The sequence below is a fragment of the Xyrauchen texanus genome, chromosome 12 (assembly GCF_025860055.1).
Source record: "Xyrauchen texanus isolate HMW12.3.18 chromosome 12, RBS_HiC_50CHRs, whole genome shotgun sequence".
Classification (NCBI taxonomy): Eukaryota; Metazoa; Chordata; class Actinopteri; order Cypriniformes; family Catostomidae; genus Xyrauchen; species Xyrauchen texanus.
Window position 1 is genome coordinate 41,414,859 of NC_068287.1, and position 14,022 is coordinate 41,428,880.

At 41.1% G+C, this 14,022-nt stretch overlaps 1 protein-coding gene across 3 annotated transcripts in view; it reads left to right on the forward strand.

The window, feature by feature from the left end:
* Window positions 1–13,454, forward strand: part of LOC127652737 (rho GTPase-activating protein 17-like) — a 45,540-nt gene extending 32,086 nt beyond the window's left edge. Inside the window, exons 17-21 of one of the 3 annotated variants that reach the window (XM_052139068.1) lie at window positions 2,357–2,593; window positions 3,612–3,751; window positions 5,560–5,967; window positions 11,006–11,046; window positions 12,027–13,454. In XM_052139068.1, the coding sequence (XP_051995028.1) occupies window positions 2,357–2,593; window positions 3,612–3,751; window positions 5,560–5,967; window positions 11,006–11,013 (793 nt within the window). In that variant the 3' untranslated portion in view covers window positions 11,014–11,046; window positions 12,027–13,454. The remainder of the gene's footprint in view (window positions 1–2,356; window positions 2,594–3,611; window positions 3,752–5,559; window positions 5,968–11,005; window positions 11,047–12,026) is intronic. The other 2 variants (XM_052139066.1, XM_052139069.1) reach the window with 2 other exon arrangements.
* Window positions 13,455–14,022: the final 568 nt, after the last annotated feature.

The window sequence follows — 14,022 nt, forward strand, 5'->3', positions numbered from 1 at the left end:
GATCATGAATCTGGGGATAAAGTGAAAGTAATTCATACTATGCATTAATGGCATCATTTGAACTCTTCTTTATTCCACAAGGTAAGGATCCTGGTCACCATGTCAGGGTTTATTTTGCGATAATGACTGACTGGCTGTAGATTATCCATTGCATATTAACTTGTTTATTTATAGAACTGTTAATATCAAATAACAGACATTTAAGACACATCATGGCCAGCTATTTGGCTTATTTTTGCTCCAGTAATGAAAACCGCACTCTTGCTTGTGTGATATTCCTTAGTACTACAATATACAGTACATGTGGTATATACATGTATTATACAATAGAATGATGAGTTTGCATGTTGCATTCCAACTCCCAAAAAACTGTTTGATGATGATGATGATGATATTATTATTATTATTATTTTTATTTTATGTAGCGCCTTCAAACTCCAGGTTGCTTTACAAGACGAGAGTAAACAAAACAAAACAAAAAAAGAGAAGTCAGAGAAGCATAGGTCAAAGAGATATTTTGAGATTGATTTTGAAATCATGTATGGAGGTGTGATCATGGAGAGACTGAGGGATAGAGTTCCAAAGCGAAGGGGCAAGTGTGCAAAAAAGCCCTACCAACTAGTGAGGTCAGCTTGCAATGTGGAATGAATAATAGGCCCTAATCAGATGACCTGAGTGAGCATAGTGGGGTATAGCGGCGTATGGGGTCAGTGATGTATGAGGGGGCAAGACCATGTAAACATTGAATTTTGTATTGGAAACGATAGGAGACCGGTTGCCAGTGTAGCCTACAAAGTATGGGAGTGATGTGAGAGGATTTCTTTGAGTAGTGAGAACCCTAGCTGCTGAATTCTGGATGTATTGCAGTTTGTTTGTTGCCAGAAAAGAGGGCATTACAATAGTCAAGTCTCCAATTAATAAAGGCGTGAACAAGAGTTTCTGCATCTTTGGTGCTAAGAATGGGGCGGAGTCACGCAATGCTACGTAGATGCTAGAAAGCAGTTTTTGCGAGAGAGCAGATGTGGGCATGGAAAGAGCATGTGGGGTCAATGATAATGCCAAGATTACGAACAATAGCAGAGGGTCTGACCAGGACACCGTTAATATCGACCAACTGATCAGGGAGATGTTGAGACCCAACTATCAGTATGTCAGTTTTATCAGTTTTGAGTTTTAGTAAGTTACTGATCATCCATGAGTTGATGTCTTTAATATGTTCAGAGAGGGAACTTCTGGAGAATGGGGCAGTGTGCTTAGAGCTGATATAAAGTTGAGTGTCATCAGCATAGCAGTGAAAATTGAGGCCATGATGGCGAATAATGTGACCTAGAGGGAGCATATTGGTGATGAAGTGCAAAGGACCAAGTACAGAACCCTGGGGGACACCTTGAGGAACCGCAACGGAATTTGATTTATACTGACAAAAAGAAATGTAGTGTTGGCAGCCAGAGAGGTAAGAAATTAACCAGGACAGAGTAGTGCCTGAGATGTCAATTGCTGAGAGCCTAGCCATGAGTATGCTATGAGAGAGAGTGCCAAAAGCAGAACTGATGTCTAAAAGGACCAGGAAAGTGATGCTCCACAGTCCGCAGCCATCAGTAGATTAACAACGTTGATGAGTGCAATCTCAGTGCTGTGTAGAGGACGAAAACCAGATTGAAAACATTCAAAGAGATTGTGTGTGGCCAAATGGGACAGAAGCTGAGATGCAACCACTTTCTCCATAACTTTAGACCCCAAATGAAGATTCGAAATAGGGCGGTAATTTTTAAGATCAGTGGGGTCTAAGCCAGACTTCTTTTAAAACTGTAGTGACAGCCCCAGTTTTCTGGAGGGACAGTCTGTAATAAATATCCTGTTGGGAAAGATGGGAATACAAGATGGGAAATAGGCTCTGAGATAACAGCCATTGTTTAAGCAAGACAGTGGGCGCAGGATTAAGCTGGCATGAAGTAGAATTTGAATTGCTAATTAACTGTAGATGGGTGGTGGTGGCGAAATCAGTAAAAGTGCCAATCTGATGGTTTGTGAGAAAGTCCTGAAGTGGATCAGGAGGAACAGTAGATGGGAAAAGTTTGTAAATAGAGTTGATTTTATTCTGAAAGGAGTGAAGAAGTGACTGACAGATTTAAGTAGAGGCTGAAATAAGGGGCACAGCTGGGTTAATGAGTTTATTGACAGTAGAAAAACGTGTTTTAGGTCTAGAAGATAGGAAATTCTAAATATGTCTCCATTGTTGCTGTCCCAGTGGTCAGATGGCATTCCTGTCCCTCTCCTCTTTCCTCTCTGTGGAGACTAATCGCCCACTTTCACGTCTGGTGTGAGTGTTTCACCCTGTCTCCCCTCTTCCTTGTAGCCCTGCTAACAAACATCCAGAACCCGCCTCTCGTAGAGCTGGCACAATAAATAAAAAGCAGCACTCCATGCCTAACTTCCAGCCCCCTCTCCCTCCTGTCGATGCTGGGGCGGCTCCTGTGTTTGAGCCCTCCCCTCAGTCTCCCACTGGTGGGGGTTTGGAGGCTGGGCAGGGGGGAGTTGTGATGAATCAGACCCAGCAGCCTTTAGCTCAGCAGAACTCCGCTACAGACAACAGGTAAGGATTGGTGCACCTTAAAAATTAATATGCCTCTCGATGCTAACCGTCACCAGATGTCAGGAGCTGGCAAATCTCTGTCAAAATCAAAAATCTTCTTTTTGTGTAGTTCTCTTGATTATTGCCTCAAAATGAACAGCTTTAAATCACAAAATTATCACTTTTAATCAATCAGCCAATGATTTGGTACAATCGCAGAGAAAGGTAATTTACCTGTGAAGATTCAAACGTCTATGTTGGCGATAATCAAATATCAGTAATGTTGGTTGTCTTGCCGTGTGCCCATCGTCTTTTTTTGTAAACCATTTTTTTTCTTTTTTTTTTGATGTTTTCTTGATTATTGCTTCAAAACACTGCTTAAAGTCAGAAAATACAAACATGATTTGGGGAGTGTGGCACAGGGCGAAAGGTCAGAGCTGGTAGCCTTAAAGTTGCGGGTTCAAACCCTTGAACAAAACACTTTACGCCAGATTTCTCCTGGCAAACTCATCGCTAAAATTCATGTGCAATGCATGAAAATGCACAAACAATCAGAGCAATGTTTTGATAAAGCCACCAAACTATAGTGAATACACTTCAGAGAAATCATCCAACGATTAGCTTACTTTGTGCGGCCTATACTTTGCTTTCATGCATGCTCTGCATGCCGGAAATGCTCTGCTAACCATGCTAACTGTGATTTAAGGGATTGTGTGTATTTTTCAGACTTATAAGGGACCGTTCACACCAAATGCATTTTTGCATCCATTTTCGAATTCTTTTCCTATGTAGACCTATGCTAGACGGACATATTTGAGTGTTACGCCGCATCACACTGTAGGGATGGGCGATACCTATTATTTTCTTTTTGTTTTGAAGTGCAAGAACACGTTTGGTTTTAATGGCCCTTAACTTTGCAAGTCATTAACACAACTAAGACCACTATATTTTAACATTTTTGCATGTTAGCTGAACTGTTTAAACATAGTATAATAAAATGGCTTGATCTAATGTCCTGCATTTTTTCCCCCCACCCCAGTAACACCGTCCGTGAACCTGCGTCCACACCACCTTCCCCGAGAAACGGACCAGGAAGCTCCAGTGGAACACCAGGTCAGTTGACCGTGGGGGCCCCTACGTCAGGTTCCAAGGGCCCCAGTCCCTTCATGGTTCGAAGAGGTGAGTCCTAAATGTCTTTCTCCTCATGTCTTCATGTTAAAGGGATAGTTCAGCCAAAAAGCTTTATTCATTTACCGTCTCGTTGTTTTAAATCCATTTGACTTTCTTTCTTCTGTGGAACACAAAAGGTGTTGTTAGGCAGAATGTAAGTCTCAGTCAACATTTAATTTTGTATTCCATGAAAAAAATTACTTCTTACAGGTTTGGAACAATTAGAAGGTTAAGTAAATGTTTGAATTTTTTTTATTTTATTCTCTTTCCTCCCAATTTGGAATGCCCAATTTCCACTATTTAGTAGGTCCTCGTGGTGGTGCGGTTACTCTGCTCAATCCGGGTGGCGGAGGACAAGTCTCATCCGCTTCTGAGACCGGCAATCTACGCGTCTTATCAAGTGGCTCGCTGTGCATGACACCGCGGAGACTACCAGCATTTGGAGGCTCCTGCTACTCTCCACGATCCACACACAACTTGCCACGTGCCCCATTGAGAGCGAGAACCTTTAACCACTAATCATGACCACGAGGAGGTTACCCCATGTGACTCTACCCTCCCTAGCAACCGGGCCAATTTGGTTGCTTAGGAGACCTGGCTGGAGTCACTCAGCACACCCTGGATTCGAACTCGCGACTCCAGGGGTGATAGTCAGTGTCAATACTCGCTGAGCTACCCAGGCCGCAGGTTGAGTAAATGTTGAGAGAATTTTCATTTTTGGGTGAACTATCTCTTGAAGTCTGTTAGACTAATAGGCCATTTTTACACATCGATAATCAGAACATTTCCCCAATGATTAGCGTGAGCGGCAGGGTAAATTAAAGGTGTCACATACTGGACAAATCTGGCGGCTTGGCAAGTTCTAAAATTAGAAACCATTATTTTCTATGAAGGTACGCACACACCCCCTCTCCGGAGGCTGCTCAATGTTTTGCAGCACCACAGAGCTCAACTTGCATAGTTTTCCATTAAATTCTACCTACATCATTATCAAAGAACATGGCTTATTTACTCTAGCATCACTGGATGATGTACAGTATTATGTATATCTTTCATATAGCCTACACAATGTATTTTCAGTTACAAGTTTGTCTTTTTGTGGTTTGACAGCTTGAATGAAACCTCTTCAAGGCTACATACAGAGAAATTGCATAATAAACATCGCCATTTCTGAACATTCAGTTTGAGCAGTTATACCAGTTTTATACACTAACCTGCAAACTCAATGCCACTTTGTTCATTTTTGAAGTACAAAATCCTTCGTAACATTTGTGTGCATGGTGACTAGATTTGCAACTGCCACCTGCCGCATCGACACATCCTGTGAAAGTGATTACTGTGTCTTGTGTTACCCACGACCCGCTTCAGTCAATGTTATATCACACTCTGTCTGCCAAAGCTATGCCAGACAACAGACAGTGAATTGAACAGCACACATCAGCACACATAGGCTTCTAGTTTAAATGTCAGCTAATGTTAAGATTGGAGTGGTGGTGGCGTAGTGGGCTAAAGCACAGAAATGGTAAGCAGAAGGTTGCTGGTTCGATCCCCACAGCCACCACCATTGTGTCCTTGAGCAAGGCACTTAACTCCAGGTTGCTCCAGGGGGAATTGTCCCTGTAATAAGTGCACTGTAAGTGACTTTGGATAAAAGCGTCTGCCAAATGTATAAATGTCAATGTAAAATATCGATGCCTCAAAGTAATCGATATATTGATATTTTATGTCATTACATTTATCAACATTTCATGATGTCTGTCCATATTGTATATATAATAGTCAATCAATAAAATCATGCCTGAACTTTGTGGTTTCAGGTACAAAGAAACAAGCACCTGCACCTCCCAAACAGGCTGCGCCTGGTACACCTCAGAACGTTAAAGCTGTTGCTAACCAGTCCACACCAAACCAGTCCGCAACCGTGAGCACGAGCACCCCTCTTCCTGTCATCGCGCCTCGTCGCTGCAACCAGACCCCAATCCATGCCCCCAGCCACCCTCCACCACAACCTCCCTCCCAGAGCATAGAAGAACCAGACCCGTCCCCTCCCAGAACCCCAACCCCACCAGATACACCTCCCCACGATGGTTCCTACCACACCAGCTCCCTGCTGCGCCCCAGGCCAACCCCTAGACCGCGGCCCAAGCCCACCGTACCACCATCACTCCATCCAACTAGTGAAGGTGCCAACGGCATCTGTATTTCTGGATCCAAGATTATCTCAGGTAAGAATTTGGTTGTACTACTCAATGTAAAACAGTCCATGAGACTCCCTGCTAAGATGAGTTTTGAACTCTGTTATTGAGTGATGTAGAAGACCCCAATCAGTTTTGTTTGTCCCTCAACCAAAATGTCAGCATTGGGAACAAATGTTTTTGGATCTATATTGTTATTAGTGGTTTTTGCCAAGTTATATCTAGGCACTAGATTAACACTGAGATATGGGAAATCATGGTAAAATGGTCAAGCCAGCTTCAAAACAGTGGTGACATTTTTACTGCAATGGCAAGCACATGTATTTTTTTTATCTGATTGTGAATTCTATAAGTAACCATTTCCATTGGACCCATATTTTGTTTTAATAGATAACGTACCAAAAACGACTTGACCCTTTTCCTGAGGGCAAATATACACGTGCCTGCCATACATCAACTTGCCCGCACAAGCCTGTTGATCTAAAACGAGAATATCAAGCTGTCAATTAATGTTATTTACATTCACTTTCACTGTTTACTTTACACGCTTACTTAAACAATTGCAATGAGACATCATTGTTAAATTGAGAAATATCAGTGATGCACTTATTTCCACAAGCAGCCAAGAGAACTGCAAACAAACTCAACTAGAGCCTGAATAAAACGAGAGCGTGTCCAATGACGGTGTATTCAAGATTATACACTCGCTAATAGCTCATTATTGGGGAAAAAAAACCCCAACTGCGATTCTTGCCAAACACTGCTCTGAGGATTCCCTCCATTAGGATTAGTTTACATGAGGATAGAAACTTGCAGATGTTGTGGAGACAAAATACTTCATCTTCAGATGTTGGCATTCAAACTAGGTCATTAAAACCAAGAGCTGCAGTTTCTAAACAAATCTGAGGTTTATTTTCATAAGTAGAGTGTCGGAGTGTCTTTTAGGATGTATATGGCACACAGTGTGGAATTGTTAACAGTACAGAATATATAGTATAATGGGTGCATAATAGATGCCAGAACAAGTCAACCATTTAGGGGTTATGGACAAAATAGCTATATCTAGTTTGTGATGCTTACAAAGAGGTTCTTAGTTTTGGGGGGTTCGTTTTAAGGATAGTACTTTGAGAAAAAAAAATTATAGATTAATTTTAAAGGTTAGACCCAAACAGTATCTAGTAAGGCACCATATCATTGAGACTTGGGGGTTAGATTAATTGACTTGGCAACTACTTGGCAACGCTCAAGCATCCACCCAGAAGACTCTAGCAACTGCATGGCAACACATTAATAAGCACCTACAACACACTAGTGGCGACAGATTTTGCTCAGGAAATCATGATTTATATTTATTTCTTAACATTTTGATTTGTATATTTCACCATTTAAAGGGATAATTAATCCAAAATGAAAATTCTCTCATCATTTACTCACCCTCATGCCATCCCAGATGTGTACAACTCTCTTTCTTCTGTAGAACACAAAGACTTACAGAAGAATATTTCAGCCCTGTGGGTCCATACAATGGAGTGAATGGTGGCCAGAACTTTGAACTTCTCATCATATGGCGTTTAACCAATGGAGTCTTTTGGATTACATTTATGCTACCTTTTTGTGCTTTTTGGACCTTCACATTTCTGGCCACCATTCACTTGCATTGAATGGACCAACAGAGCTGAGATATTCTTCTGTAAGTCTTTGTTTTCTGCAGAAGAAAGTCGTACACATCTGGGATGGCATGAGGGTGAGTAAATGAGAGAATTTTCATTTTTGTGTGAACTATCCCTTTAAATTTAAATACAGAAGTTACTGTTTTTAAAGGACTACGGACCTCCGAATTATATCATTGCATCACATTCGTGGCTCTCTACCTCAAGATTTAGTTTCGTCAATCTATTTATGTCATGTAATCAACAGAAAAATGCTCTTTTGAAATGAATTAGCTACTGCAAGTTGAACTGGATGACACTGAACATGGCTGGAATTATATCCAAAGAAAATTACATTTTGGACGGGCAGAAAGAGACTGAAAGCAATTATTAAAAAAATAATAATTTGTTGCACAAGTCCCACTACTAAGTAGGTCCTCGTAGTGGCACGGTCACTCACCTCAATCCGGGTGGCGGAGGACAAGTCTCAGTTGCCTCTGCTTCTGAGACGTCAATCCACGCATCTTATCATGTGACTCGTTGTGCTTGACACCGCAAAGACTCACAGCATGTGGAGGCTCATGCTACTCTCCATGATCCACAACTTACCATGTGCCCCATTGAGAGCAAGAACCACTAATCGTGACCACAAGCTGGTTACCCCATGTGACTCTACCCTCCATAGTAGTGATTGTTTATTTTTCACTTTCAATGGTTAATATGAACTCCAATTAACCCCATTTACTTTCTTAATTCATGTTTGTAGTTTTATTGCCCATGATTCAAAGGTGCACATTATTCCAGTGAAAACAAATAACTTGCTCTGCCTCTAAAACAACTTTTTGCCAAAATGGTTATTAAACAAATAGCTATTTGGGTATTATTTAAGGTTACTTTTTTACATTGAAAAAAATGTCTAGTCAGATTTACTTCATGTTTTGCACACTGCTCTCTAAAATCTACTTAACTTTGTGATATATTATTGATTAAAGTGAGTGAGTAAGTTTAACTAAAACATTTCAGTTAATACAGTGAATTTTCCTTTCAAATCTGATGTACATTTAGTAACATTTTATTGGAACATTTCACATTTTGAACTTTCCTTATAAACATGTTTATTAATGTACCACATGTCGTAAAAGTCTTTCACTGGTTAGCTTAATGCATGCAACGTAGACCATTGGACAATATCACCTTGCGTTACTGGCAATACCTCAACACTTGGTGCACAAAACAACAGATCATTTTTTTTGATCATGAACTGGTAATTTTGAGTAAAAAATGAACTTCGGTCTTCACAAAACAAGAAGTTATGAAAGGTAACGGCTATAAATCAACAATAAATCTGTTTAAACAAATTTGCAAATAGTGCAACCATGCAAGCTCATTAATTATTCAAGCCCAGTGCATGCTGGGAACACCAGCTTCGAAAAGTTACATAAAATTGACTCATTTCATTACTTGTGAAATGTACTCAAATTGGCGAATAAATATGACATGATTGATAGATGATGATGCGTTGGAAAGATATCAAACAATCATGAATAATGTTTACTTGTAGGATTGACTTAATCTTTTCAAGTTCATGCTTTAACTTATTTAATGTAGAAAGTATTTAAGTAAGTAATGCAGCCTTTCTAAAATGTTACCAATAGTTTGTAGTAATTTTCACAAGTAATGATAGATTTAAATTGTTAGGGGGGTTTATTGCCTGATGTCGGCTAATGAGCGGCACCATGTTGTACCAACACAAATATGCACCAAACAACTTTTCCTGGACTTTCGACTTCACTGTACCTGTTGGAGGAATGACCCTCCCAACTCCATCCGTGAAGCAGACTCACTCTCTGTCTTCGAAAAATGGCCGAAGACACTTTTTTTTTCCCCATGAGCAAGTCCAAGGCACTTCTTCTAGTTAGTTAAAAAGCCTTTAATGTTGTTTGGCTGGTCACATTATTATATTAAACATTTAAAAAACACATTGACTGATGCATTTCGTCACACAGCCTTCCTCAAAGTGTGTCAGGGATATATATATATATATATATACACACACTGTCAATCCAACCAGTTCCTGATGGATAAAATAATGTCCTACCCTAAGTTTTTTTTCTTCTCTTTAAATATCCTCTCTCACTAATAAATGTGTCACATTACACAAGTAAAATGGGTTGAAAATGTTGATTCATGTTGACTTTAAAAGGATGTTGTAAGCATGTTGTGATTTCATTGGCTTCTCTGGAAATTCACTGCTATCAGACTTGTTGTGATTTGATCTTTAGTGATTCGTCACCATCGGAATCTTTAAAGGAATAGTTCACCCAAAAATGAAAATCCTCTCATGATTTAGTTACCTTTGAGCCATCCCAGATGTGTGACTTTCCTCCTTCAGCAGAACCAAAGTGAAGATTTTTAGAAGCACATTTCAGCTCTGTTTGTCCATACAAATGGTAAATGATCTGCACTTGTATAGCGCCTTTTTAACCTTAGCGGTATTCAAAGCACTTTACACTGTGACTCATTCACCCATTCACACACACACACACTCATACACCAATGGCGGCAGAGCTGCCATGCAAGGAACTAGCCTGCCATTGGGAGCAACTTGGGGTTCAGTGTCTTGCCCAAGGACACTTCGGCATGTGGGCCAGGAATCAAACCACCAACCCTGCGATTAGTGGCCGACCCGCTCTACCACCTGAGCCACAGCCATACAATGAAAGTGAAAGGCACATTTAGGCAGCATAAATATAATCCAAATGACCAGTCGATCAATTAATATCTTCTGAAGCAAATCAACAGGTTTGTGTAAAAAACTAAATAGATAATTAAAACTTTATTAACTTCGCTTCCTGCCAGCAGTTGATGCATCACGTGGCGTAAGCGCAATAGTGCGTTCACACGAGAAGTCTGAAGCACGCGCTTTAACAAGAGCGGAACGATCGTGAGAGTGCAAGGCGCTAGCCTGCCATTGGGAGCAACTTGGGGTTCAGTGTCTTGCCCAAGGACACTTGGCATGTGGAGTCATGTGGGCCGACCCTGTGATTAGTGGCCGACTCGCTCTACCAACTGAGCCACTGCCACCCACCGGCTGCGAAGTAACGATTTATTTCTTACACCAACCTATCGATTTTGGTTCAGAAGACATTAATTGATCGACTGGAGTAATCGGATTACTTTTATGCTGCCGTTTGGACCGTCAAATAGCCAGCTGTCTAATGCTACCTGTTAACATGCATTTTATGGACAAAAAGAGCTGCAATGTGCTTATAAAAATCTTCACTTCAGTTCTGCTGAAGACTGAAAGTCATGGATCAAAGGTTAGTAAATCATGAGAGAGTATTCACTTTCGGGTGAACTAACCGTTTAAATCAACTGTTGAGATGTCGTAAGCATGTGACATTTTTACACTGTTACAGATGTGTGATCTACTGCCAGTGAGGTGTAATTTGATTGACAGGTATGGTAAGAACATTGGGCCTATCGGTTGATGCATTTTAGCTCAATGTGTGTGAATGCTTTTTGCACCGGAATGCTCCTAGTGTCTGTTTAACCTGACTAAACTGCATGACAGCCTGCCTAACCAGTGTCTTTATCGCTTGATAATACATTAGCACATGCTTTATGCAAATAAACTTATAACTTCCAACCCACAAACCTCCACTGCTTCTGCTCACAGACATTTGATATGGGTTTGCTAAACCACAGATACTGACGTAATGTAACAAAATGTATTCTTGAATTGTAATGTGAAACCTGTCGAGAACATGTAGAGGTCATATATCATCCAAAAATCAAAAGAAAAAATGGAGAAATGACATTATGTTTATAGAGAATGATAATTACGCACATATTCCCCTGATATTTAATAATAACCATATATATGTATATAACATGAATATAATATTTGTTATTTAAATTGTAGTTTATTTATACATAACGGTAACTAAAAAATACGGTTACATTAAAATGAGAATTTGGGAGGAAAATGTGCCTAATTTATTATTTAATAGAATTTTACTGAAACAAATAATTACCACTGTTGAATTAAATAAAATTTTTAATTAAATATATATCAAAAAAAAAAAATCATGATTGAAACAGTGCTTTATTTCTTTCTGATTTTAGAGCGAAATATGACCCCTGAAAATGTTTTGGAGAGATTCACCCAGTACTGTTTACTGTCTACTTGTCTACTGTTATATTGATTTTATCAGAGTATAATTTAAGCACTAAAATAAGCAGTCAAAACTGAAAACACTCTTTCTGGATGCATGAAACTGATATCAAAGTGCATCTTGTAAAACGATCCATTCTTGGTGTCTCAAATATTGACATTCTTATTTTCCTGGAAGGGGAGGTTTTCTATTTTAAGCTTTGATGGAATTGATGATATAGATGTTTTTTATTCTATCATAACTCTGCATTATAATTGCACAGATGGAGAAGTTTCCCTCATGGAACCAGGGCTGGACCTTGTCCCTGAGCTAGAAGAGGATCAAACAGAAGAAACTTCCCCAGAAGCTGAATATCAATCAGAAAGCACCGCCCTGTAAGGGAGAGGAGCCTAATCTTCACACAGCCAATCAAGGTCGATGCTCGGAATGGGATGCTAGCACACTGCATTATATACTGTATATTATTTTAAATGGTATATGAAACCGCATGCGATATGCATCAGTCGTATCCTACATTGTGACCTAAACACATGGTGTACAGCAGATAGCATCTAGTTATAATCTTGGAAAGAAATATAGACATTTTCACACAAGTTTATGTAACAAATTCTAATTTTTGGCAATACGATCACATAATGAGTCAAGAAATGTTAGCCCTCCTGTGGTATTGAAAAAGGGCACCTCCCTTTGGTATTCAGGGTCATTTTTGACCAGAAGGGTCAGATGTGTAACCCCTTTTTTTTTTTTTTTGATGATGATAATGATCTTTTTCTTCCCTGAAGTAAGAACAATAAAATTATGCTTTTGGGATTTTATGCTATTCTGATCTTATTTACGAGTGAGTGAGTGTGTGTGTGTGAGGGAGTGAGTGTGTGAGGGAGTGAGTGTGTGAGGGAGTGAGTGTGTGAGGGAGTGAGTGTGTGTGAGGGAGTGAGTGTGTGTGAGGGAGTGAGTGAGTGAGTGTGTGTGAGGGAGTGAGTGTGTGTGAGGGAGTGAGTGTGTGTGAGGGAGTGAGTGTGTGTGAGGGAGTGAGTGAGTGAGTGTGTGTGAGGGAGTGAGTGTGTGTGAGGGAGTGAGTGTGTGTGAGGGAGTGAGTGTGTGTGAGGGAGTGTGTGAGGGAGTGAGTGTGTGAGGGAGTGAGTGTGTGAGGGAGTGAGTGTGTGAGGGAGTGAGTGTGTGTGAGGGAGTGAGTGTGTGTGAGGGAGTGAGTGTGTGTGAGGGAGTGAGTGTGTGAGGGAGTGAGTGTGTGAGGGAGTGAGTGTGTGTGAGGGAGTGAGTGTGTGTGAGGGAGTGAGTGTGTGTGAGGGAGTGAGTGTGTGTGAGGGAGTGAGTGTGTGTGAGGGAGTGAGGGAGTGAGTGTGTGTGAGGGAGTGAGTGTGTGTGAGAGGGAGTGAGGGAGTGAGTGTGTGTGAGGGAGTGAGTGTGTGTGAGGGAGTGAGTGAGTGTGTGTGAGGGAGTGAGTGTGTGTGAGGGAGTGAGTGTGTGAGGGAGTGAGTGTGTGAGGGAGTGAGTGTGAGTGTGTGTGAGGGAGTGAGGGAGTGAGTGTGAGGGAGTGAGTGAGTGTGAGGGAGTGAGTGAGTGAGTGTGAGGGAGTGAGTGAGTGTGAGGGAGTGAGTGAGTGTGTGAGGGAGTGAGTGTGAGGGAGTGAGTGTGAGGGAGTGAGTGTGTGTGAGGGAGTGAGTGTGTGGGAGTGAGTGTGGGAGTGAGTGTGGGAGTGAGGGAGGGAGTGAGTGTGAGAGAGTGAGTGTGAGAGTGAGTGTGAGAGTGAGTGTGAGTGTGTGAGGGAGTGTGTGAGGGAGTGTGTGAGGGAGTGAGTGTGAGAGAGTGAGTGTGAGGGAGTGAGTGTGAGGGAGTGTGTGTGTGTGAGGGAGTGTGTGTGAGGGAGTGTGTGTGAGGGAGTGAGTGTGTGAGAGTGAGTGTGTGAGAGTGAGTGTGTGAGGGAGTGTGTGAGGGAGTGTGTGAGGGAGTGAGTGAGTGTGAGAGTGAGGGAGTGAGTGTGAGTGTGAATGGGTGGGTGAGTGTGTGTGTGTGTGTATATGAATATATTCAGAACTTACACTTCTATAATTTGAAAGATGAAGAAAATATAAGAATGTGACATAATAAATTGGAGGCAGATTGCTGCCATCTGGGGAACAAAATATAAATAACTTGTCTTGAAAACCATGTCATGCCAGTAACAGCCAGTAGATGGCTGTAGACACCTACTGTGTTGTCTGATGGCTTGTAACCTAATTTTATATTTTATCACAAGATAT